The 26,207-nt window shown below is 43.9% G+C and overlaps 1 protein-coding gene across 10 annotated transcripts in view; it reads right to left on the reverse strand.

Moving 5' to 3' along the window:
* MAML3 (mastermind like transcriptional coactivator 3) overlaps positions 1-26,207 on the reverse strand; it is a 339,298-nt gene that overhangs the window by 297,482 nt on the left and 15,609 nt on the right. For 2 of the 10 annotated variants that reach the window (XM_039542205.1, XM_039542211.1), the window contains exon 1: positions 25,981-26,184. The exons of 3 other annotated variants lie outside the window; for them this stretch is intronic. In XM_039542205.1, coding sequence (XP_039398139.1) covers positions 25,981-26,010 — 30 coding nt within the window. In that variant the 5' untranslated portion in view covers positions 26,011-26,184. Of the gene's footprint in view, positions 1-24,069; positions 24,160-24,741; positions 24,850-25,968; positions 26,185-26,207 lie in introns of those variants that run through there. 5 more of the 10 variants (XM_039542207.1, XM_039542209.1, XM_039542208.1 and 2 more) reach the window with 5 other exon arrangements.

A 26,207-nucleotide genomic window follows, 5' to 3' on the forward strand; every position in this document is an offset into this window, starting at 1 on the left:
TAAAATTCCTCTAATCCACAGTCAGATATATCACTTCAATCAGTGAAACTTCTCCTTTACAATAATAAACTAACAGATAAATAAAAACACTTGATCAGCCTTTTTCCATCCAAGGTCCCAAAGCACTTCGAACTCATTAGTTAATTAAAACTTGAGACACCCCAATGTGGTCAGAGTCACTAATATTACAACTGTGCCCATTTTACAGATAGCTTTTAGCCACTAGCTTAAGATCACATTGTCAACTAGTCACAGAGCTGGGAACAGAGTCCAGGAGTCCTAACACCCAGCTCCAGAGCGTTGAGTTACAATACCTGCATATCTTATATAAAACCACAACGTTTATTGGGCTCTGAAGCAGTTTACCAGGATCTTTCACCTGAAGGGAGGAGATTTTCCCCACCATTCATGACAGGATTACCTCAAACAAAAGTGAACTTATATTTGTGATTTAGCACATGTGAACTAAATAAAATATAATAATAATAACTTAAGTAGCATCTTTACATTTATAAAGTGCCTTTTATCCCAAAGCCCTTTACATATGTAAGGGTCATACTACCCACCATTGAAGTGCAGCGACCTCAAGAGTTGTTCCACACCATAAAACTACACAACAGTTCAGGGCCAACGGTGATGAACACCATATCCAACTGAAAATGAAGAGGTACTTTTAGGTAAACAAAATGTAATGACAAAAATTGGATTTGAGCCAAGATATCAGGAATCTCGAGAAACGTGTCATGGGATCTGATCTTTAATGACAAGTGGTCAAAAACTTGGTTTCATGTCTTATTCAAAAGACCGGACCAGATCGTTAACTGGTATAAATCAGCATTGCTCCACTGACTTCAATGGATCTAGGCTGATTTACACTGGCTGAGAATACGGCCCAGGAACTATAACAGCACAGTGCCCCCTACCATTTCACTCTGGCATTGGTTCAGTACTATCTCAAAGGGAAGAGTGCCACCTACAGCACTGCCAACAACACTTCCTGTAGCACCATGGGTTTTCCTTAGTGGTTTCCCACTGAAGAACTAACCAGGTCCAGCTACTTAAAATGAGAGGTTGTCAATTCTTACAAGTTTAGGTGGTATGATTGCTGACTATGCCCTTAATCCATTTATTACTTTAGATATGCAGAAGTACAGTCTCTCAGAAAGAACAGATTTTGTGCTATTAACTCCTATAAGCTTTCCAGCATGTGTTATTCTTCCCTAGTAATGTACTTGAATATTAGAGTACAGCTGATACTAACAAAATTCCATTTGTTAAGAGAACAAAATACCTGTTATCCTTCTACTCTGTTCAGGAAAACAGTGTCAAATCTGTCAAAATGTTTGCACTAGAGATTAGTCCCTACTCCAAAATTCCTCCACCTCCTGCCCTAATTTTTGCCCCTTGTGTACATCCAAAATATCTATTCACAAGTTATTCAAAGACAGTTATTTTCACTGTCGTGAAATTGTGGCTTGTACTTGTTTTGGAGTTCCTGTAATAGTCTGACCTCCAAAAATGTATTAGAAGTGGAGTACAACTTCCTGTTTTTAATCCTTCTAAACCACTAATAATTCATACACTAGACACATAACCAGTATCTCTCTCTCCCAAAAGTATTCTAACTGGATCCGTCTATGATACTTTAAGGAATTCAAGGCAAAAGCGTCTTGTGGGATGCAAAGAATAGACACAGAAAAATCAAAAAGGAAGAGAAGGAAGCTGGGCTGATTCTGACAGAACATCTACCATTCTTCATGCTATGACATATAAATGAAAAGCTAATTACAACCATACATACTGCAGAAATTAAAAGTGGATTTCAGAATAGCACACATGTAGAACAGTTTCTTCAAAGTAAGGCTAAATTCTTCTCTCCTACCCATACTACAAATGAATTCTCCATAGAATTTTGCCCCCATTTTCCCAGGTATTTTTTAAAAAATATTAAAAAGACAAACATATGACTGCAAATTATTCTCCATGTTGATCACAACAAAGTAGTAAAGATTAGAGATTCACCACTTTGGTATGTCATTCATCCCTGTTATACAGGGAAAAACTAAGCCACACCTATTAAGGGGCAGCCCTTGGGAGGCTGCTGGAGGAGTACCTATGCAGGAATATCTGCACCACCCAATTTTGCATCACAGACAGGATCTATGCATGAGTCCTACATAGTCAAGAATGAAAGGTCACACTGGAAGCAGGCCAAGGAATGGTCACAGATCCATCTTTACAGAAATCCAGTCATCCCAGTACATTGGACATCTGGAATAGTGGCCACAGGGGGCTCTACAGCCACCATGAATCTTGAACCTAAGTCAGGATAGAGGATTTCACCTCCTCAATGTCTCCACATTCCATGTACATAGAGTCTAAATATTCAGCTTTATGTACATGAAGCGGCTTTAACTCTAAAACCTTTACTCAGCCACTACAACTACATCTTAAATTGTTAGCTAGCATTTAGCTCTTTACCCAACTGTTACAGCAGAGGGAAAAAATGGATAGCAACTAGGATGTTTTTGTTTGGGTCTGGTGCATGCACAAGACTGCTCAAGATTTTATACTACAGTTCACTGGCAAGGAGCCAGCTGGAAAGGAGCCAATGGAGAAGGAAGTCTGGTGGCCTGACAGCAGAAACACAACACAAAAATGTTAGAGCAGGAAAACTAACTTCTGACATCACAACTTGGGCCTGGTCCACACTTAAAAGCCGACACACACACACACACACAACCGTCACCACTGTAGCTATGCCAGCCTAACCCTTGGTGAAGGTACAGCTAGGTCAAGGGAAGAATCCATTCATCGACCTAGCTATTGCCACTGGAGAAAGTGGAGTTCCTATGGTGATGGGGAAAAAAACCTTCTGTTGCCAGAGGAAGCATTTACAGCACGGCACTACAGTGACATAGCTACAGTGCTGTAGCCCCGCTCATGCGGGGGACCTCTTGAGGTCCCTTCCAGTCCTATGATTCTATGTAGACATGGCCTTAGTTATGCCACATACCTTGTGCTCAATATATTTCCATATCTACCTCTGCAGCTAGGATGCCATCAAGGATATTAAGCGTAAGTGGAAGCCACTCTGATCCAATGAAGCTTTAAGCCCTGTTCACACTCTAAGGGCCAACATTTGCCATCAGAAGAACCACGCAGAGCAGGAAATGTGGTGAGGAAGGTTGACAAGGGCTGAAACTCCCCTATGTGCAAGATAATCCAGTGAGGCCAGAAGTGATTTGTTTGTGATGAGCAAGAGTTAGGTGGTTTTCAGTTAGGCAAAGGAAAAAAACAAAACAAAAACAAAAAAACAGGCCATGTCCTGGGGCAGAGTTCAGGAGTAAGGAGAGACTGTTAGAGAAACACTGAAAGCAGTGAGAAAAGCCTCCAAAAAGGCATTCAAAACCCCTCAAACTAAGGGCATGTCTCCACTACAAACTTTTGCCAGTGCAAGTTACAGTGGCACAAAACTGCTGCAGTCTGTACATCGCTTGTGTGCGTGCATACTTGGCTCTTTGCGTCAGCACGGCACATAGTCACCAGGAGTAAGTATGTGTTTCAATGCACAGCGTGGTACACCATGGGTGAGTACCCCCTGTGTGCAACTCTACACCGTCTGGCACACAGTCCTCTGGGAAGTTTTGGCAATGCACGGTGGGGCAAATTGCTGTGGGACATAGCGAAAATCAATTTCAGGTTGTTGGTGGCATTCTCAGAGCAGCTGCAAATGGTGGAGCCCCACTTCTGGGCCCAAGAAGTGAGCACTGACTGATGGGATCACTTCATAATGCCAGCTGGGCAGTGGCTGCAGAACTTTTGGATGCTCAAAGATACAAATTCTGGATCTGTGCCAAGCTCGCCTTGCTAGCACAGGGACACCAAAATGAGAGCTGCACTGACAGTGGAGAAGCGAGTGGCAATTGCACCAAGGAAACTTGCAATGCCAGATTGCGATCTCTCAGTGAGAAATTGTTTTGGAGTTGGAAAATCCACTATGAGGGTCGTTGTCATGCAAATATACAGGGTCATTGTCTCTCGCTATGCAGGGCTCTGACTCGCAGCAACGTGCAGGACATAGAATCATAGGACTGGAAGGGACCTCGAGAGGTTCTCTAGTCCAGTCCTCTGCATTCACGGCAGGACTAAGTCTTATCTAGACCATCCCTGACAGGTGTTTGTCCAACCTGCTCTTAAAAACCTCCAGACATGGAGATTCCACAACTTCCACAGGCAATTTATTCCAGTGCTTAACCACCCTGACAGTTAGGAACTTTTTCCTTATGTCCAACCTAAACCTCCCTTGCTGCAATTTAAGCTCATTGCTTCTTGTCCTATCCCCAGAGGTTAAGAAGAACAATTCTTCTCCCTCCTCCTTGTAACAACCTTTTATGTACTGGAAAACTGTTATGTCCCCTCTCAGTCTTCTCTTTTCCAGAGTAAACAAACCCTCCAATCTTCCCCCATAGATCATGTTTTCTGGACTTTTATAATTTTTATTGCTTTTCTCTGGACTTTCTCCAATTTGTCCACATCTTTCCTGAAATGTGGAACCCAGAACTGGACACAATTCTCCAGTTGAGGCCTAATCAGCACGGAGTAGAGTGGAAGAATTACTTCTCATGTCTTGCTTACTACACTCCTGTTAATACATCCAAGAATTATGGTCTTTTTTTTTTTGGGTGGGGGGGGACAACAGTGTTACACTGTTGATTCATATTTAGCTTGTGGTCCACTATGACCCCCAGATCCCTTTTCGCAGTACTCCTTCCTAGGCAGTCATTTCCGGGGTGGCAGGTTTGTATAATATTTGGTGGTATCCAGAACAGGTCGAAGTCCCACGCCCCCACACCTGCCTTGTAAGGCGATATATATTTTTAAAAATAATGTAAAAATGTGAGGGCTCTGGGGTGGGGCTGGTGATGAGGGGTTTCAGGTGTGGGAAAGGCTCAGGCAGACGGTTGGGGTGCAGGGGTGAGGGATGTGGGGTGGGGCCGGGGATGAGACAACTGGCTCTGTGGATGAGGGAAAAGCAGTGGACGTGTTATTCCTTGACTTTAGCAAAGCTTTTGATACGGTCTCCCACAGTATTCTTGTCAGCAAGTTAAAGAAGTATGGGCTGGATGAATGGACTATAAGGTGGATAGAAAGCTGGCTAGACCGTCAGGCTCAACGGGGAGTGATCAATGGCTCCATGTCTAGTTGGCAGCCAGTATCAAGCGGAGTGCCCCAAGGGTTGGTCCTGGGGCCGGTTTTGTTCAATACTTTCATTAATGATCTGGAGGATGGCATGGACGGCACTCTCAGCAAGTTTACAGATGACACTAAACTGGGAGGAGTGGTAGATACGCCGGAGGGTTGGGATAGGACACAGAGGGGCCTAGACAAATTAGAGGATTGGGCCAAAAGAAATCTAATGAGGTTCAACAAGGACAAGTGCAGAGTCCTGCACTTAGGACAGAAGAATCCCATGCACTGCTACAGACTAGGGACCGACTGGCTAGGCAGCAGTTCTGCAGAAAAGGACCTAGGGGTTACCGGGGAAAAGAAGCAGGATATGAATCAACTGTGTGCCCTTGTTGCCAAGAAGGTTAACGGCATTTTGGGCTGTATAAGTAGGAGCGTTGCCAGCAGATCAAGTGACGTGATCATTCCTTTCTATTTGACTTTGGTGAGGCCTCATCTGGAGTACTGTGTCCAGTTTGGGCCCCATACTATAAGAAGGATGTGGAAAAACTGGAAAGAGTCCAGCAGAGGGCAACAAAAATGATTAGGGGGCTGGAGCACTTGACTTATGAGGAGAGGCTGAGGGAACTGGGATTGTTTAGTCTGCAGAAGAGAAGAACGAGGGAGGATTTGATAGCTGCTTTCAACTATCTGAAAGGGGGTTCCAAAGAGGATGGATCTAGACCAGGGGTCGGCAACCTTTCAGAAGCGGTGTGCCGAGTCTTCATTTATTCACTCTAATTTAAGGTTTTGCGTGCTAGTAATACCTTCTAAAAACGTTAAAATGTCTCTTTCTACAAGTCTATAACATATAACTAAACTATTGTTGTATGTAAAGTAAATAAGATTTTTAAAATGTTTAAGAAGTTTCATTTAAAATTAAATTAAAATGCAGAGCCTCCCGGACCAGTGGTCAGGACCCGGGCAGTGTGAGTGCCACTGAAAATCAGCTCGCATGCCGCCTTCGGCACACGTGCCATAGGTTGCCTACCCCTGATCTAGACTGTTCTCAGTGGTACCAGATGACAGAACAAGGAATAATGGTCTCAAGTTGCAGTGGGGGAGGTTTAGATTGGATATTAGGAAAAACTTTTTCACTAGGAGGGTGGTTAAGCACTGGAATGGGTTACCTAGGGAGGTGGTGGAATCTCCTTCCTTAGAGGTTTTTAAGGTCAGGCTTGATGAAGCACTGGCTGGGATGATTTAGTTGGGGATTGGTCCTGCTTTGAGCAGGGGGTTGGACTAGATGACCTCCTGAGGTCCCTTCCAACCTTGATATTCTATGATGGGTTCACGATGCAGGAGGGGGCTCAGTGCTGGCGCAGGGGGATAAGGCCTCTGGCTGGGGCTGAGGGGATTGGGGTGTGAGAGGGGCTGAGGGCTAGGGCAAAGGGTTGGGATGTGGGGGGGGGGGTGAGAGCTCTGGCTGAGGGGTGGGGCAGGGCTGGGGATGAGGGGTTTGGGGTGTGGGATGGGCTCAGGGCTAGGGCAGAGGGTTGGGGTGCAGGGGATGAAGGCTCTGGCTGGGGGGGTGGGCTCTGGTGGGGCAGGGCAGGACCAGGGATGAGGATAGGCTGCCCTGGGGCTGGGGCCAGAGAGGACTCCTCCCCTCGCCTAGCCAGCAGCAGCAAGCTCTGGGGAAGGGCCCCCCCCCCTCCTGGCAGCACACACACCTCGCACCACTGTCACTGCACATGCTCCTAGGGCCCCTCTCAAGTCCAGGAAGCCCCCTCACCTCCCCTGTGTTGGTGCTGGGGGGGGGGGTTGTCTGCCATCACATGTGAGCCTCCTCCCAGTCTGCTGCCCCTCACTGTAGCCTCACTGGGGGTGGGGCTGCCCCTTGCCCAGAACGGGGCAGGAGCAGTGACTGCAGGTGGGAGGGGGAGGGGCTGTGCTGGTGGGGGGAAAAGGGAAGGGTCCGAGGCCGAAGGGCTGAGTCAGGGTCAGCCTGCCCTGGCACTAGTGGCTGGGGGAGCACTAGGACCCTGCGGCAGCAGTTGATGCCGGGAGCCAGCAGAGCAGAGTGCAGGGACGCTCCAGGGCCCGGGGAAGGTGTGCGGGAGCAGCAAGTGGGGGCCAGGAGACACTCGGGAGAGGCACACAGGGGCAGCAGGCGGGGCCGGGGGAGAGACCCAGCCCCAAACATTGGTGGAGCCGGGTTCCCAGGCCCTGAATATTGCTGGAGGCAGGCCCATATAACTTGCCGCCCCTAGTCATTTCCCATTTTGTATCTGTGCAACTAATTGTTCCTTCCTAAGGGGAGCACTTTGCATTTGTCCCTATTGAATTTCATCCTATTTACTTCAGACCATTTCCTCAGTTTGTCCAGATCATTTTGAATTTTAAATCCTATCATCCAAAGCACTTGCAACCCCTCCCAGATTGGTATCGTCCACAAACTTTTAAGTATATTCTCTATGCCATTATCTAAATCATTGATGAAGATATTGAACAGAACTGGCCCCAGAACTGATCCCTGTGAGACCCCACTTGTTATGCCCTTCCAGCATGACTGTGAACCACTAATAACTACTCTCTGGGAGCCGTTTTCCCACCAGTTTTGCATCCACCTTGCAGTAGGTTAATCTAGGTTGCATTTCCCTAGTTTGTTTATGAGAAGGTCATGTGAGACAGTATCAAAAGCTTTACTAAAGTCAAGATATACCACGTCTACCGCTTTCTCCATATCCACAAGGCTTGTTACCCTGTCAAAGAAAGCTATCAGGTTGGTTTGGCATGATTTGTTCTTGACAAATCCATGCTGACTGTTACTTATCACCTTATTATCTTTTAGATGTTTGCAAATTGATTGCTTAATTATTTGCTCCATTACCTTTCAGGGTATGGAAGTTAAGGTGTCTGGTCTGTAATTCCCTGGGTTGTCCTTATTTCCCTTTTTATAGATGGGCGCTATATTTGCCTTTTTCCAGTCGTGTGGAATCTCTCCCATCTTCCATGACTTTTCTAAGATAATCGCTAATGACTCAGATATCTCCTCAGTCAGCTCCTTGATTATTCTAGGATGCATTTAATCAGGCCCTGGTGATTTGAAGATACTAATTTGTCTAAGTCAGTGTTTCCCCAGCACATCCCTCAGCCAGCACATCCCTCGTACGGCACCGCTTCCAGCAGCTCCCATTGGCCTGCAGCAGCAAACCACAGCCACTGGGAGCTGCAATCTGCCGGACCTGCGGACGCAGCAGGTAAACAAACCAGCCTGGCCCGCCAGGAGCCTTCCCTACACAAGCGGTGTTCCAAGTTTGGGAAGCACTGGTCTAAGTAATTTTTAACTTGTTCTATTCCTATTTTAGCCTCCAATCCTACCTCATTTTCACTGGCATTCAGTATGTTAGACGTCCAATCACCACCAACCTTCTTGTTGAAAACAGAAACATAGTGGATGGATTTTCAGCAATGGGGCTCCTGAACTGGAGTGACAGATGGCACATATATCCCTATTTTGGCAACAGACCACCTTGCAACAGAGTACATCAATAAAAAGGGCTATTTTTCTATGGTTATGCAAGCGCTGGTAGATCACCAGGGACACTTCACTGACATCAGTGGGGCTGGTCAGGGAAGATGTATGATGCTCACATCTTTAAGAACACAGGACTGTTCTTTCCTGACCAGCAGATTACCATTGGTGATGCTGAAATGCCAATAGCAATCTTGTGGCCCTGCCAACCGCTTGCTCAGGAATCCATACACCAGTCACCTCAACATCACCAAGGAAAGATTCAGCTACCAGCTCAGCAGGTACCAAATGACAGCTGAATTGGCAGAATGAAAGGAGCTGGTGGTGTTTACTCACAAGATTGGATCTCAGCAAGAAAAGTATCCCAATGGTTACAGCTGCCTGCTGTGTCCTGTATAATATCTGTGAAACAAAGGGGGGGGGGAAATTGTCACCAGGGCAAAGGTGGAGCAGTTGTCTGCTGAGTTTGGACAGCCAGATACAAGGGCTATAAGAAAAGCTCAGTGCAGAACTATACGGCACAGGGAGGCTTTCAAAGAGCACTTTAACAGTGAGCCACAGAAGTGCATTGTGATGTACTGTGCTCTACCTGGCCCTGCAGCTTGGGAGCCTGTTAGGAAGTGTGTGGTGCTTGGGGAACATCAATGAATATAACACTGACAATGCCCCTATTAATTCTGTGGTACTTGCTGTACATTTATGATTATTACACTGTGTGTGTCATTGAGCCTCTGAGTTGTGGCGCAGTGTACAAGAACAAGTAAGTGGGTGCTTTCACGACCTCCAGGCATTCGTAGCATAGATTGGGAACTAATAAAGATGAATTACTTTCCAAACAATAGAGTTTTATTGAATAACAAAAATACTCCAAAACTGTTGTGCAAGTTAAAAGTAAATACATTAAAACCTTAATAAATTTATGGAACAGAGCTTAAATAAGGGGAAGGAATATTCATGTCCATTTTAGCTACACATACATCAGCCATGGCTCTCACAGGTCAATGTATGTGACGCCGCAGTTGTCCTTAATGTTCACCATGTGAAGTGGTGGGGATGTGGCCCCCACACCAAGTGGCAGTTGAGGGGGTGTGCAGGGAGGTGCTATACTGGAGTTCTCCATGGACTGCAAAGGGAGACAAGCCTGTCATTACTGAACCTGTAGGTCAACAACAGGCTGCAGCATCTGTGTTTGCTTCCAGAGTAGCCTCACTATGCCCTGGTGCATCTCCCTCTCCTTTGCCTGCTGGGTTTCCTGGGCCTGTTTCCTGTCTGCTCTTTCCTCTCTATCCGGTCTGCAATATTCATCCTCTAGGCTCTCTTTTCTGGTCACATGCAGTACTGACTTTCAGCATCTTGCTGAACCTGTCATCCCAAGTAATCTTCTTTCCCCTCCTTATCTGGCTCAGGCATTCCACCGGCATGGAGGGGGAACCTCATAAGGCCGCAACAGCAGCAGCCACAGATAAAACCCACAGAGGTGCCATTGTCAGCATAGTCACAACAGAAAGCGAAAGTTAAGATTCACAACTCCCCGGCCTTGCTCCCCTAAACTTTTAAACAAGACCTGATCATTGGCACTCCTGCTTGGGAGTTCCTGTGCACGGCGCCACTCACTGCACCAGCCACGGTAAGCATGGCCACTAGAGGTGAGGGAAATGAGGAGGGATTTGCTCGGTTGCATGAAACTATGAGAACAGCACAATGGCACTGAATATTGGTACAATTTTCAATAGGCGGTGGTGATTTTAGTTGACATTGCACTTCTGAGGGTAATAAAGGCACAGAGAGCACAGCTGCTGCTGGTGTCCCGAAGCCACCCAGACCCCTATGCTACTAGCCTGTCTATTGCAATAGTGCCTGACAAAGTTGTTGCTGACTGGAGCGGGAGAGCGTCCTACCACCAAGGAAGAAATAAGGCTGCCATCCCTGGAAACCTCCGGGAAAGGATTGCAGAGAACCTCCATGGAAGTTTCATCCCGATCTCTCAGGAGTATTCAAGGGACATCCCTGTGTAATAAACTAACTGGTCTGCCTGATCCCCACCCTTACCTAACTCTAGCGGGAAATGAAAAGCAGATAACAACTCTACCTCTCTTTGCTGTACTGCTACCTCTTCTGTACAAGTAAATTAATGAAACGCTAAATTGGGGGCACTATCAGTATAATGGGAAATAAATTTACATATTTACCTAAGGATCCTTCCCCTGCACTGAGATCGTCCCTTCCTGATTCCCGGGACTGACTGGACTGTGGTGGAGTCTCAAACAGGTCTTGGCTCACGGCACAGCTGGACCCCCCCAGGTACAGGTTCCCCATCCTTCTCTTCCTTGATGTTAATGCCAGGGGCCTTTGGCTTGGATTCCTCCAAGGTCTCCACACTAGGGTTGACAACCCTCCAGGACTGCCCTGGAGTCTCCAGGAATTAAAGATTAACCTTTAATTAAAAGGTATGTCATGTGATGGAACCTCCAGGTGTACAGGGCGATGATGGGATCTATGGCAGGCAGCTCTTTGCAAAAGTGGCAGGTCAGAGGCTCTGCACCAGATAGACTGTTGGCCTCCCTGGCCTTCTGATATACCTGCCACAGCCCCTATGCTTTCACACATCATGGTTACTGGTCCCTGTTATACCCCTTGTCCTGCATCCTCCATGCAATCTGTTCATAAATGTCCATGTGTCTATGGCTGGTCTGTAGCTGTGCCTGCACTGCCTCTTCTTCCCACGGGTCAATATCTCCTGTCTAATCCAAGCTGGTGAGAATAGCCCGCATGGTCAGCTGGGCATTTTCACACAACAGTGCAGAGATGCTAGGTGTGCTCGCCAAGATGGACAATCAGGAAAAGGCACTTCAAAAAATATATGGGATTTTAAAGGCGAGGACAGGATTCCAATTTCCCTGACCCTTGCACAGTGAAGTTCACAACTGTGACCAGAGCTATTGCTGTCAGGCATTGTGGAATAGCTGCTAGAGGATTGTTAGGGTTGGCACCGGTAACAGTGTCTACATCTGTGCTGCAATGACCTCAGTACATTGACCACGACTCACCACCACTCGGGGTTGGCATTATGGAGAGCTGACATTAGTGCGGGACAAATTTAAGTGCAGATGCATGCACAACTAGTTAGGTTGATGTAAGCCTCCTTGCATCCAAACTTCATAGCATAGAGCAGGATGTTTTACCATTAACATAGGCCAAAACATTCTCTCACTCGTAGATCTGGTAAGGATTGTAGCATTGCGGTGTATGGATGATTACATACATACACTACAGAAAAGATATTTTTCAACATGTGCAAACATGCATGGTCAATCTCATAAAACCATCGCCTTTTTAAGTATGATGAAAATGAGAGATATATGATTTTTTATATTCAGTGTTTTACCAATTTCATAAATATATTATGTATTGTGAACCTGATCTAATTAACCTCAGATGTATATATTTTCTATTACTTGATTTGGTGAAATAGCTAACACGTAAGTCATAAGCTCCACAGGGTTTACACATTTACAATGTGTATTTAGGCACATCTTGCACCCAGCTGCCCCAGGCAGTGCGGTGTGCTGCGCCGCCTTCCCTCCAGTCCCCGGCGGTCCCCCTCTTTCCCGGGGCTCGGTTGCTCCCCCCGGCGGGTCCACGGGCCGGCGGAGCGGCGACCGCCGCAGGCATGACCGGAGCCTTGCACCCCCTCTTCCATAAGTGTATGGATCCCCGTGAGGAGTTCCCTTGCACCCAGGGCTGAAGGACAATGGAGAAGGGGGGTTGAAGGTGTGCAGGGATTCTGAGTGTGCCCTGAAAGGGAGAATCTGGGACTTGAAGCCTGCTTTTCAAAATCATGTGTGTGCAATTAAGTTGCCAGAGTGTGTGTGTGTGTGTGAGAGAGAGAGAGAGTGTGTGTGTGTATTTGCACACTTAATGTGACCATACCTGCACAAACCATCCAGTAACTGGGCTCACAAATAGCTAGTTACATATTCAGCTGGATATTTGTCCATAAAAATATCCAGTTTTGCAGTTCTGGCATGCATTACCTAAGCATGCAATTGCAAGTGCATTTTTCTTCATGTAATTATTTATTCACTATTTATTTTTACCTGCATATGCCTAATGTAGAAAATAAGACTCTTGAGATCTATTTCAGAGTATATATACATTGCCAGACCCTGTATTCGTACTGGTACTATCTGCTGGGCTCTTCTGCAGATTCCATTCCGCCTCCCCCCGCCACCCTGTTTCTCTAGTTAGCCACTTGTATTGGCAAGTCCCCTAGTGACTCAGGCATGTTTGATTGTGCCCTGAAGTCGCTCCTATCCATTTTTAGGAAAGCAACAGAAGGAAGGATTAGGCCCTCAAAATATTTATATGAATTGAAGCTTTTTTAAAAAAAGGCTTTATTTAACACAAGTTAAACATTCTCTGCCTGATGGCCAATGTGGAGCAGGTAAAAAAGGTATTTATTTAAAGGTAATTATTTAACAAAACATATTCTGGAAAGGATCCCAAAATACTGAAACTAGCAAGTTAGCAGACATAGGCTTGGCATGTTTTGCCTAGTCCACTCTGAACTTGGAGACATGTATAACCTCGGCTATCTGTCACTGTTTGGGTTTTTTTGTTTTGTTTTTTAAGTTCTCATTCAACACAGGTATTTTCTTAGGTCCCTAACCTGTGGGTGTCTGTCTACACAAAGGCCGACTTGAAGTCAGCTGGGCTGCCCAGATGGTTCAGCTTGCAGAACTGGGGCCTTGGTGTGGGTGGGGACATATTCATTATAATTTTCTCCCAATTTGTTTCCCCCATGATGGGCACAGTATCCCTGGCTACGCTGATCATCTTGTGTAGCTGAGAAATGAGATTGTTTTAATGAAGGCGATTGTAAAGTGTGTTTTTTAAAAAAGCAACAACTAAGGCTTTACAGGAAGCCTTTTGACAGAGATGCCCTTATGGTAGCATTTTAGCAGTACTTGTTTCTTCCTTCTCACATGGACAAGGAAGAGCTCTTGCTAATAGCAATGACCATTTCTTTACCATCAACTAAAACTATCATTAGCTGGTTTAGAGAAGCAAATTAATAATTACTTGGAAAAAAGAGACACAAATCATAATCAAATATGTCTCCAGAAGTTAAAAGCTAACTAAAGTGAAATGCCTACAACATGGAATTGGGTGTCTTTGCCAATGAGTAATGAACAGTATTAAATTACAGGTTGCCACAGATACCTCATATGAAAAAAGACCCACTTCCAAGTAAGGTGAAGTCTTGTACAAGGAGCTACTACCAACCCCACCTTTTCTATTAACTGATATTACTCCACCCCACCCCAGCCCACAATCTATTGTGTATCTGTTTGTCAGTTACTGCAAACTATGGACCTGAAAAAACATAACCCTACAAATCTATAAATAAGTCTTTTTTCTGCCCTCCTCCCACCGCATTTCATGGAAGTCATATGCTACTAACAGACTCCCTCTCGTTTAATAACAGTGTTATACTTGCATTCTAATGCACTCTCCTACTTCCCGGCAGTGCTACTGTATTAGAACCCAATCCTGCAAAGATTTAAGTAGGAGAGTAACTTTACATACATGAGAAGCCCCACGGAATCTCAGGTGCATTTGGAACGTGCACAGTTGGGCTCTTATGACCTATATCAGGCTGCTCCTGAATCAATGGGATTTACTCACAGTACACAAAGTTACATAAGTCTGTGCAGGAGCAGGGCCTTAAATCAGATCACCTGGGAGTTAATGTGAGTATCAGAATCAAGGGATGATTTTCTTTTTAACTGAAGTCTCAAAATTTCCAACAAATTCTGCAATCGTTTCTGACAACTCACTCATCACTGCCATTTTTTTTCTTAGTTACACCATAGTTAATCTAGAATAACTCCACTGAAGTTAATGGGGTTACTCTGGTTGGATTTATAACAGTGAAACTTGCAGTAAAATTTGCCCCAAATGTTCTGAATAGGTGCACAGACTTTCAGTTTCTCATGAATGGAAGTCTGATTTGGGTCTCGTGCTGCTTGCATTCCAGCTGCAGCTAAATACATCCTGCAGATGTTTCTTACAAACCATGATGCACTGCTGTCTATTCCCACTCTATGCTCCTCCATTAGATATTGTATTTCATTTCCTATTGAAGAACTAATAAGGGCTAATTTTTTGTTAGGCTTCATCTCATACATAAGACTTGTGCGAAGTCAGGCTATTATAAAGAATATAAGGCTAGATGCATCTGTCTGTGTTCGGATATGAAATGAACAGAGAAAAGGAGACCTAGCTACACGAATGCTGCTACACTAATCTGTTGCATTTCATCACTTTCCCATCTTTTTCCCACAGTCCAATTTTAGAAGTAGTATTTTTAGTCCACTAATATTTGATCTTTTTCCATGTTCAGAAATGAAAGGTTGGTCACAGCCCAGATTTGCTAATTTATTCCCAATTTCGATGTCCAAAGAAAAAAGTAAATTTAGGGTTTTTTTTTTATTAAAACTGTTCTACACCAAATTTCTATCTTTATGTATGAAAGTGAGACAAATGCTCTCTCTCATATATGTCTGATGATCAACTGTCATCGTGTTCTAATTAATAGCTTCCAGATAAGCACTCTCCAATATGGTCAGAATATTCTCTCTTAAAAAAAAAGATATTACCGTTTATAAACTGTCCTAAAATTATTCCTGAGACACACTTAAATGGGAGAAGTCTGCTCCTGAGTCAATGTAAACCTTTTGCCTACAAAAAGAAATAAGTGTTGACTACATTTGTTAGTAGATCTCTGTGGACTATTGAGCTGTCAGCACCACAGACTTTGTTGTCATAAGTTTAATGTAGACTTACATAGCACTTCTCCTAATAATGCTATCTGGTGCTTTACATTGTACAATCATAGAACACAGCGTTATTTTCAGTCACACGGATCCTGATGAACACAACTTCAATTTCTAGGTTTCTTGCCTTTGTTTCCGTGAGCTCTACATCAGTGAAACAGTGTTGTTATTATTTATTCACATCAAGGTAGCACCCACAATGTGCTAGTCACTTTCCAAACATAGCAGAAGACACACAACTTGCACCAAAAATAGTCAGAAAAGATTTAAAACCTGAACAATACTTTGCTTTGCTTTCCTGTTGAGCAGAAATTGGATAGTCACAGAAGTAAAACAAAATAATCTTCCAAGCACCCTCTCTCATCTTTCAAATCCTTTCACAGATCCACTTCCTCATGCACATTTTTCCTCTGACATTTTTATTATCAACAATTCTCACACCGTCCTTTACTCCTGCTGAAGCCAATGAGGAGCAGATTCAGACCCCCAGCCCAAAGCCTTGCCTTTGTCATGTCTTAAAGGAGTGTAAACTTCTTGTTGCTGGACATAGTTTTGATCCCAATAAAGTAGCTAACAAAACCCAGTCTCATTGCCTTTAAATTACATGCTGTGGAAAGAAATTTGGGACATTATTCCTGTACAAAAACACAAACTATTCTGTCACTTACAATGCCTGCAGCTTTGCTACTCAGCTGTAAAAGCGAGAGCTTTTCTGAGACTCTTCTATCAAATCATCTTTGTGTTCATAACATCAGAATAAAATAATGGACCAATGGTTCACAATGGATGTTTCAACTTCAGTGTCTACTCAGACAATTTGTCTTTCTCCATCATTTTGACAATATTTTAAAGGACAGTTATACTACCAAAGTGATAGTGGGCTGGTTAGAAAACATGTCACTAAGACATCTCACAGGGATTCCAGGAAACATGGCTCAGTTAGATAGCCTACCCCACCTAAATAAAAGTAATCAAATCATTAAGTTATCCTAGTCAATATAATGCTGTGTTTATTACTTTAATTTGTACCAGAAGCCCTGACCCCATTTGTGCCCCTGGCATTAGAGCAAGGACAATGCCCAGCCCATCAGGAGAACAGCATTTGAAATACATTTTCCTCTGACATTTCCTTCCATATGAAATGAAACATTCAGGCTGATCCTGCTGCCCGTCAATCTGTGGATTCTTCGTCATCTCACCACGGTCAAGGTAGTTTTGCCCGAGTAAGGTCTTTAAGATTTGGCCCCCAAAAGGGGAAACTGTAAAAATTCAACTGTATGTGCACAACTCAATGCAATCCTTAGAATGTGACTGTGTGGGCATCGATGGGTCTAAGAAGTCTATGGGACCAACATCTACATTAGACAGAAAAACACCCTGTACAGTATTTGTGAGACTAGATTAAGATTAAAAGGAAGCAAAAGGAAATGTTTGTGCTGATGACTAGTTGATGTGCACAAGTGCACATCAGACAGGCTACATCAACAAGTCGGAAATAGAATGTGTGTGGCTACATGGCATAGGACAGTGGTTTTCAAACCTCTTTTCTGGTGATCCAGTTGAAGAAAATACCTGTGACCCAACAGAGCTGGAGACGAGGGGCTCGGGTGTGGGAGGGGCTCAGGGCTGGGGCAGAAGGTTGGGGTGTAGGGGTGGGGCTGGGAATGAGGGGCTTGGGGTGCCGGAGGGGGCTGTGGGTTTGGGGGGGCTCAGGGCTGGGGCAGGGGGTTAGGTGCAGGAGGGGGATCAGGGCTCTGGGCTGGGGGTGCAGGTTCTGGGGTGGGGTTGGGGTGGCTCAGGGCTGGGGCAGGTGCATGTCCGGCTCCCAGTCAGAGGTGCAGTGGGGATACTAAGGCAGGCTTCCTGCCTGTCCTAGCACTGCAGACTGCGCTGCACCCCAGAAGTGGCCAGCAGCAGCTCTGGCTCCTAGGCAGAGGTGCACAAGCAGCTCCGCCGCAGCTCTTGCCTGCAGGCACTGCCCTCCTTCCCCCCCGGCTCCCATTGGCCGGTCCCCGAGCCCCCCACCCCACCCCCCATGGCTGGAGGAGCCCTGGCCAAACCACCCCAAGCACTGGCCCAAGCCTCCCCAGATCGTCAGCCCGAGCTGAGCCCCCACTGGCTTCTGGGGAGAGGCGGAATGTGGACAGGGCCATGGCCTGGGTTTGGGGAGGTTTAGCCTCCCCCCAGCCTATTATACCCGTCGCCCATACTTTCGAGCTACACCGAGCTCTTCCTCAGGTCTGGGAAACATAGTAGCTCATCCACTTTGTCTCAAGGGAAGTTAGACTGAGCTTCCTAAAATTCAATATCCTATTGTTCAAACCTTGGGGTCCAATCCTCCAACTTCCCCTCCCAGCAGGTGGGTTACATGGAGCTGAAAAGGAAGAGAATCCTCCCCACAGAGTCCTGGAGTGGTGGTTGCTGCTACTGTTATTTCCTCACTATGACAGGAGCAGTGGCTGTTGGAGTTATGAAAGGAGCCCCTATGGGGTTAGGTTCTGTGGTGCTCAGGAGATTTAGACTTTCTTTTTTACCTCCCCAAACTGAACTCCACCCTGCACAGTGGTGTTCCAGTACAGAGAGTGGCTGTGGAGGAGCGAGGTGGATTTGCCCTTCAACTTAAGCTGCTCTTTTCTAATTTACTAGGTAAGGATGGCAGCAACTCTTAGGGTAAAGAAACAGAATCACTGCTTTTATTTGTTATAAACAGTCAAACTTGCAAGCTACCACTAATATTAAAGTATTTACATCAGTACACATATGCTTCAGAAATTACAGCAGAATAAAATAATGGGTAAAAATAATGCTCAATTATAAATCTGAATAATGCAACAAACAACATTCTGGGGGCAAACATAGCAGATCAATGTTTCCTTCGGTATTCAGAATCTGCACCGAAATACTCTTCTAGCGAGTTGTGTTTCTTTCACTCTGTTTTAAATGGTGAATTCTTCAGGGCAGGACCTATCTCTCCATGTGTCTACATCTCTTTGGGGTAGGTACTGTTTGAAATAGTAGGTGTAGGTAAATTAAGGGCTTGTCTACTCATGAGAGTTGATCCAGAATAAAGTAGGGTGTGAATTTAAAGCGGATTAACTATTCCTGATTAATTTGGAATATGGTGCTTTAATTCTGAAATAAGAGCATTTACACATGGAGTTAACCAGGAACAGCTATTCTAGAATAACTTCCTATGTAGACAAGCCCTTCTGAACCTGCAAGTCACTGTCAGACCATATTTGGGTATTTAAACTTAGGCAAAGATTTCTAAAACAAAAACAGGAGGAGGCCTGTTTTGCTCTTTGATAGCTGCTGCTGAATCTGTTACCGTAGAGAAATGCATCCTGCTATCCAGACATGTCCAGTGCAGGAGTCACTGAAATCACTGAATCACAAGGACATGCTAGGCAGAGCATTAGGCAGCACACGCATGTTATACATTTTCTTATTGTTTGCTCAGCAGGAGCAAAGCAGTTCAATGAACAGCTGGACTTTAGCCCAAGGAAAAAAATGCAGGTATCTGGGCCATATTTTTATTCTGCAAGTTACATTTTACTACATGGCACAGATTTTAGTTTCTGGACTGCAAATAATTAATTGTTTGAAAAATAAAATGGAGAAAAGTTTCCTAAATTACTTCCAAATCACTTAAAATGTATGCCTCAAAAACTATCTGAAAATAATATTTAGAGATACAATACCCCAAAGCAAGGCAATCCAGATGAAAGTTATCAAACTCCTAATATACAGATGAAACAGGATGTCATCTTCGGCCTCAATCCTGCACGTGACATACAGGGCTATTCAATACACAGCCTTTGTAGCTGCCGGCTTGCACTCCACTGCCAGCGGACAAGAAGGTCATGTGATATGGAAATGGCTACTACACATGCTGCACTGTGTGGCACAGGGGCTGCTTATCCCCAGTACTGGCTACTGCACAAGCAACAGTGAACTGGGCATAAAGGAGGAGAGTCCACAGCAAAGAGGAACTGATCTGCAGGTCGAATTTCAAAACTGGCTGTTAACATAACCTCACTTTTTGCCAATAGCTTCACTGGGGTCCTACAGGTTGTCAGGAAAGCAGAACGTACCGCCTTCAGTTAATCGATGGTTTACTTTTTAGAGGGATTTGTACTTGTTCTCTTTACATTTGTCAGACTGTATTTCTAGCACCGGCTAAAGATTAACTAAATGTAAAAGCCAAAAACAACACACACAACCTAGCAAAAAGTCCTCTGTATACACTCAGCCCCAGTTCATATGCTAGCTATCGGCGTGACAAGCAATGCACATAAGGGGAGTGTCCATCACCTCCTGCCTACTAGGCCTTCTTACAGCCCCAATATCTGGCTATTTTTATGTCCAGGATGGTGTGTGAGCTCAGTGATTATAATCAGGTTTTCTCTGCACACAGTAGTAATCCCACAGATTTTCTGAAGTGCAGGAATGGGCCCCAACAACGTTATCCATGTCATACCTAGGAACTGAGATTTAATTCCAGATTGAAATATTTGGATTTTTCTCTGGGTTTTATCACAACCATAATATTCTCAGAATACACTTTAATAAACCATTTTGAATTGCATGGGGGTAATTTTTGAAAGCTCTTATGCTGCTCTGCTTCTTCATGTGACTTCACCTGAACTGTCTGTGCCTTGGTAAAAACAGAAGAAGTTGCATTATAGCTCACGCCTTTGAGTGACTGAATACTCTTATCTGTCTTCTGAAAGAAAAAAAACCTTGAAATTATACAACTGAACAGTACCTGACCATTTCACCCCAAGACACAGTAAAGCTGATTGTCTGGTTTCCTTGTTACTGACTGGGGCTGACTCCATGGGCCAGTTTTCTTTAAAGTTAATTTTAGTGCTCAAAGGTGCTGGTTTGACAGTCCTGGCGAATGAATATCACCTCTAGCCACGAACAGTACAAACCAGCAAGCAATGACAGCGCAAGCTTCTCCACATCATTCCACCTCTAGGGTGAGGGGGCAATTCAGTCTCTATTCCCAGTCAGCGTTTGGCCTCTCTCAAGAGACTGTCACACAGGGCTGCTGCTGCTGTTTAACTACTGTGATGGTGGGATCTTTTTATAATATAGAAACCTATCTACTAGGAACTGGACTGAGACTACTGAATCATTAACATGCAATAGGCTACTATACATAGTCATTACATGCACCAGATTTGACCCAGAGGTGGAAGGCTCCTAGTCTATTACCAATCCCCTGGCCTTTCAGCCCCAACTACAGAAAGCCTCTCTCAGGATCTTATGTGAGTAATGTATACAGACACACAGAAGTGTAGTAACTTCAGTCTCCTATTTTGCTCTGGCTCCTAAACTGGTATGTGAGAGTTTACTGCATTAGTTCTAAATTAACCTGAACACATCCTCCACAGAGATAAAGCATAATTTCCTAAGTGCTAATTTGGTTTCTCAGAGTCCTCCTATATCAGCCAAGCAAGTTGGCCTACCTATCTCCATTTACCAGCAGATGGAGATTGGACCAAAAAATAAAAATAAAAAAAGATTTGATAGTGTCAATCCATTACACAGGGGCTTGTTGACTACATCAGTTCAGCTGAACACCCTCTATCAAGTGTTCTATCCAAATGCGCTGCTTCATAGCCAAGAAATGCTGGACTATGTGCTGACTGGAACCCCCCTGGAAATTATACTAAAGTTAGCTAGGAGACGATTCCCTTCTGTGTTCTGCCTCAGGTTTCTCATCTCTTAAATAAAGGTTAAAATCACCTTTTAGAAAAGTCTCTTATGTTTTCTATTGAATAGTCAGGCCTTAGTTCCTCTTGAGACAGGATCCCTCTTCCTTGGGGATAGGGGAAAAAAGGGCTTGGACAGAAGGAGCCTGTTAGACTGAGGGCTTGTCTACACTGGCACATTAAAGTGCCGCCGAACGTGGCTGTGTAGTCGTGGCACCAGCATTGGGAAAGAGCTCTCCCAGCGCTCTAAAAAAATCCACCTCCACAAGGGGCGTGGCTCCCAGCGCTGGTGCACTGTCTACACTGGCGCTTTACAGTGCCGAAACTTGCTGCACTCAAGGGGGTGTTTTTCAAACCGCTGAGCAAGACAGTTGCAGCACTGTAAAGTGACAGTGTAGACAAGCCGTCAGTGTCTTCATATGATGGGATGCACTCCAACCAGACTTCCACAGTCCTGGGCTTTTCTGACATTTCAAGGGCTGTGCAGCACAACAACAAAATGAAATGGCTGCCACAGAGAAAGCTTAGGGCTATCACTATTTGGAGGGTACAAATATTTTCCACCCCTTACCATGGAACCAATTTTATTAGGCTACCACTAGGATCCCCAGAGACGCAGGTTGCCAATTTTGGTTGAATGTATTCCTGGAGGTATCATCACATGACATAATCTTTAATTAAAGATTAAATCTTTAATTTCTGGAGACTCCAGGGCAACCCTGGAGGACTAGCAACCCTACCTTCTAATCTCTGTTGTGTGGAACTGGTACTCAACACTGCACCTACCTACAGAAAAACAGCTTCATCTTATAGCTTACTATCATTGGAAAGAGATCCCACCACCCCTGCCAGCACACCTATAGCACCGTTTCTGCTCAAGAAAGAGGGATAAACGTCAATACAGGATTCACAGGAAGATCACTATATCTCCCAGCCACTGCAGAACCAGGAAGAAGAAACCACTAAAGCCAAAATGAAGACAATACAAAGATAAACAACTTAAAATTAATTTTAAAATGTAGCCTAATTCTCTGAGTCTTAACCTGTAACAGCTGCTCAAAGCAGCAGCCAGCAGAGAGGCCTATCCATATCATCAGGGCAGGGAACAGTTGAGCAGAAGGAGCCAGTAAGACCCTGTTCTAGGGGGACAGAGCTTTCTCCCCTCCCCCCCCCCCCTTTTTTTTTTTTTGCTGCTAGTTCCACCTGGAGGGATTCTTGTGCCATCATGACAGGCCTTTGGGAAAAGTCTTCATTTCCTCCAAAATCATGTGTCTCCAATCACATAATTTTTTTTAGAAGCATCAACCTCCAATTCCTCAAATGTCCATTTTACAAATGGAAATTAAAACATGGCCCCAGTTGTCAAAACATGCATTTACCATAAAAATACCTATTAGTAGCTGTAAGGTTCTCTCTCTATGAATTATATTGCCTTATGAGCAATTTGGATATCAGGCTAAAGAACCGTAAAGTGTAGCTGAATATATCCTGATATAGGAAATACGAATGAAGTACCTTCTAATTCAATGAATGACAACCTTGGAGCAAAGCGATATGCTTATTATAATGCACCTATGATACTATCTTTCTCTTAATAAAAATAAACCACCACAAGCTAATTTCTACACTGAATGAAATCTTACATCTATTGGTAGCACAGGAATTCACCAACAATTCTGAACGTATGGATAGCTGGACTTTGAAGAGTTAGAGATAATGAATCTATGTGCTGCCTATGTCAGACAATTTCTAGGTAACTCTCTCTCTCACACAATATATTTGAAATCTAAGCAATTAACCCACATTTCTGTAGATTTGCTACAAGGATTCTCTCAAGTTGTTTCTACAAGTGCTGGATTCTGCCCATAACAAATGGCTTTCAGAGAATTTCCTTATTAATTTGTTTTAAATGCTGCCACAACCACCCACTTTTGTTGTCTCCTCAGGGCAGAATTTGACTCCCTGATTCCCTCCTGTTCTTTTTTCTTTCAAGTAATATTTCCCAAAGATTAACTAGATTAGGCTAAATGATCTCTTTTTTATAAAAGCAACATATTCACTGGGTAACAAAAATATGTGATTGATTTATGTTGGTATTTACAAAACAGCAACAAACAGAACAGAAATAATACATGTAACAAACACAGCAATCAACATCAAAGAAACAAAATAAACAAACTGCACCTTAACAACATCACAACACACATGGTCTTCAATTATCCACCCCTTACAAAAAGGAAAAGGTGTCTTTTGTGACCTAGAATATCCAAGCAGCCCTCAGACCTTAAACTTAATATTCTGTAAAGTGTTTTTGCAACACTGGAGATTACAGGAATTATGAGAAACAAAAATGTTTAATTCTCCTTTACAGCTCAGACCATGAGTTGAAGGCCAAACCCAAAGTTCTCTGACTGAAGTCAACCTTCAACTGAAGTCTGTCTCAGTCAACACCCTGTCCCCATTCTAGAACTCTCCTAACTCAAGAGAATAGGGTTGGGACGAAAGTGGTAATGTATATGATTTAAATTCACTCAAACTGACTACAACTATTCCTTGGACAGGTAGCTCAACATATTTTAAATAAGCACATAACGATTTCTTTCCTCCTGCCATCACTTCCATTCAGACTAAATAGTACTGTCCATTGTTATGTTACGTTACCCAAGGAATCCTTTATTGGAATTACAGTAATAGGCATGCTCAGCTAATCAAGTGATATTACTAACCCAGTATCCCATAGTGTATAGTATATGATTACATGAACCCCAGAAAATACTTATAACTGAAATACAGAACATACCATGAATGGCCAGGAAAGTAGAGGGGAACAGTTTCTTTCCACAAACTTGAATGTTAGTAGGATACCCTTTAAATCGGTTCTGAGTACCCCCTGGAAATCGTACAATTATATTAGAAAACAGTTTGAGAAATGTATATGTAAAGCTAGGGGTTTTCCAATAGTATTAAAACTACAAAGTTTAAACATTATACTATTGTTTAATTTCATTGTCTGAAATACAGTAACTTGTGTATAAAAAGTCCAACAAGCATCAATAAAGCACCTTTGTAAAATTTTTCAAGCTTGGGTGCATAACAGTATGCAATCTAAACCCATGGCCTGATTTTCTGAAGTGCTGAGCACCCACAACATTCACTAAAGTATAAAGCTTATTCTGCTGATGGAAAGGTATGATTGTTACTATCACTTATTGCCTTATGCAATCTGTAACAAACCTGTTACACATCTTGGCTTTTGAGCAGTTTACAGCAACAGCAAAGATAAAACTCAGCACCTCATACCCTAAAAATAAGAGCTATTACTGCCTGAGTTAAAAGGAACAATCTCTTTTAGCTTTTTAGCAGTGTAGCACTTAAGGTGCACAGGTGGGCAGTTTTCAATCAATCCATTAAGAGAGCAATGATACACAGGCAGTAGACAGTACAATTACAAGCGACTTAAAACATGGTTCACCTGCTGAATACCATTATTGGTTTGGCAAAAACAGAATACCCATCATCAATTTCCCTCTTCCACCTCCAGTTGGAAATCCAAATCTTGTCTAGATTGTATGCATCAGCTCTGGATGTACAGACACAGAAAAGAAAGTATTGGAATGTTCGTTCTAACAATGACAATGGGTAATGCATCAAAGGGGATCTCATAATTTAAGAAATTTTAGAAATGTACACATGGGTTTTGGCATAAAGCACTTGAAAAATACATACATGTATTTGTTATAATATATCAGAGGTGATGTCAAGATTTAATCTACTGCTATCAAACTGATAAGTGCATGAAAGCAGCATTTGCAACATATAGTAAATCACACACCATACCAAAATCTACATCATGTAAACTCATGCTCTTAACTGTTACCATAACTATGTGAACATATACTATTTACAGACATGGCAAAGTTATTTCTATATGGGGGAAAATACAAAGTTGGCATTAAAATTGTGCATGTGTATGCAATGTAGGGAGTGTGGTGTGTATTGTGCACATTTGTATGCTGAAAATCCAAGGGAGTTTGTTGCAGAGGTAAGGCATCTGTGAGTGAATTTGGATAGTGTGACATTTCTGTTCTAAGGCATGAAAATTAAGTTTGCCTTAAATGGTGATTTCCTTAATTTTTTCATGATTATCTTGGTGAGCCTTGCACTCAAGCGACCTTGATTCTAAAGTTTTCTTTGCTGGAGAAGAAGGATGTGTGTGTATGTATAAAATTACATTAATAAAACAACCTTAGAAGGATGTTCAGGTTACAAAGTCAAGCAATCAAAAGTTGGGAAATACTAGCATTAAGGTTACCCATAGCACCTTAATTCACCCCCTCCCCTTCTGTATATGCACCATTATATAGTCTTTAATTACTTCATCACATACAATTCCAGGCTCTGCAGAGGAGTGCACTCTAGTAGTTATGGACTGTTCTGCCCCTGTGTACCCTGCCTGTCTCTACCCTCCTCTGCTCCTATCTCCCAGACCCAGTCCTGTCCCCCTCTGCTCCTACTAGTCACCCCAAACCTGGCTCCTGTCCGCCCTCACTCTGCTCCTATCCATCACCTCCAATCCAAACTCCTGTCATCCCTCCTTCACCTTCCATCTCCCTCTGCTTCCCACCAGCTCCTGTCCCACCTTTTCCCTCCGCTCCTATCCACTCTCCATCTCCTGCTACTCATCCACCCAATTCCTCACCTGTCTGCATACCAGCATGGCTGCTTCCTCAGTCTCCTTCATGCTACCTGGCACCAGTTGGGAGACAAATGAGAGTACAGGTGAGACATTCCCCCACTCTTAGTTCTGGTGCCCAGAGTCACTGCAGCCTCTGGGAACTGTGAGGAGCAACTGCAAGGGAAGTCCTGCTCAGGCTCTGCACCCCAGGGCTGAAAATCACTCATTCACTCTGTGGGAATAGTGCATGTGTAGTACAATCA

The sequence above is a fragment of the Mauremys reevesii genome, linkage group 5 (genome assembly GCF_016161935.1).
Source record: "Mauremys reevesii isolate NIE-2019 linkage group 5, ASM1616193v1, whole genome shotgun sequence".
NCBI classification, from domain to species: domain Eukaryota; kingdom Metazoa; phylum Chordata; order Testudines; family Geoemydidae; genus Mauremys; species Mauremys reevesii.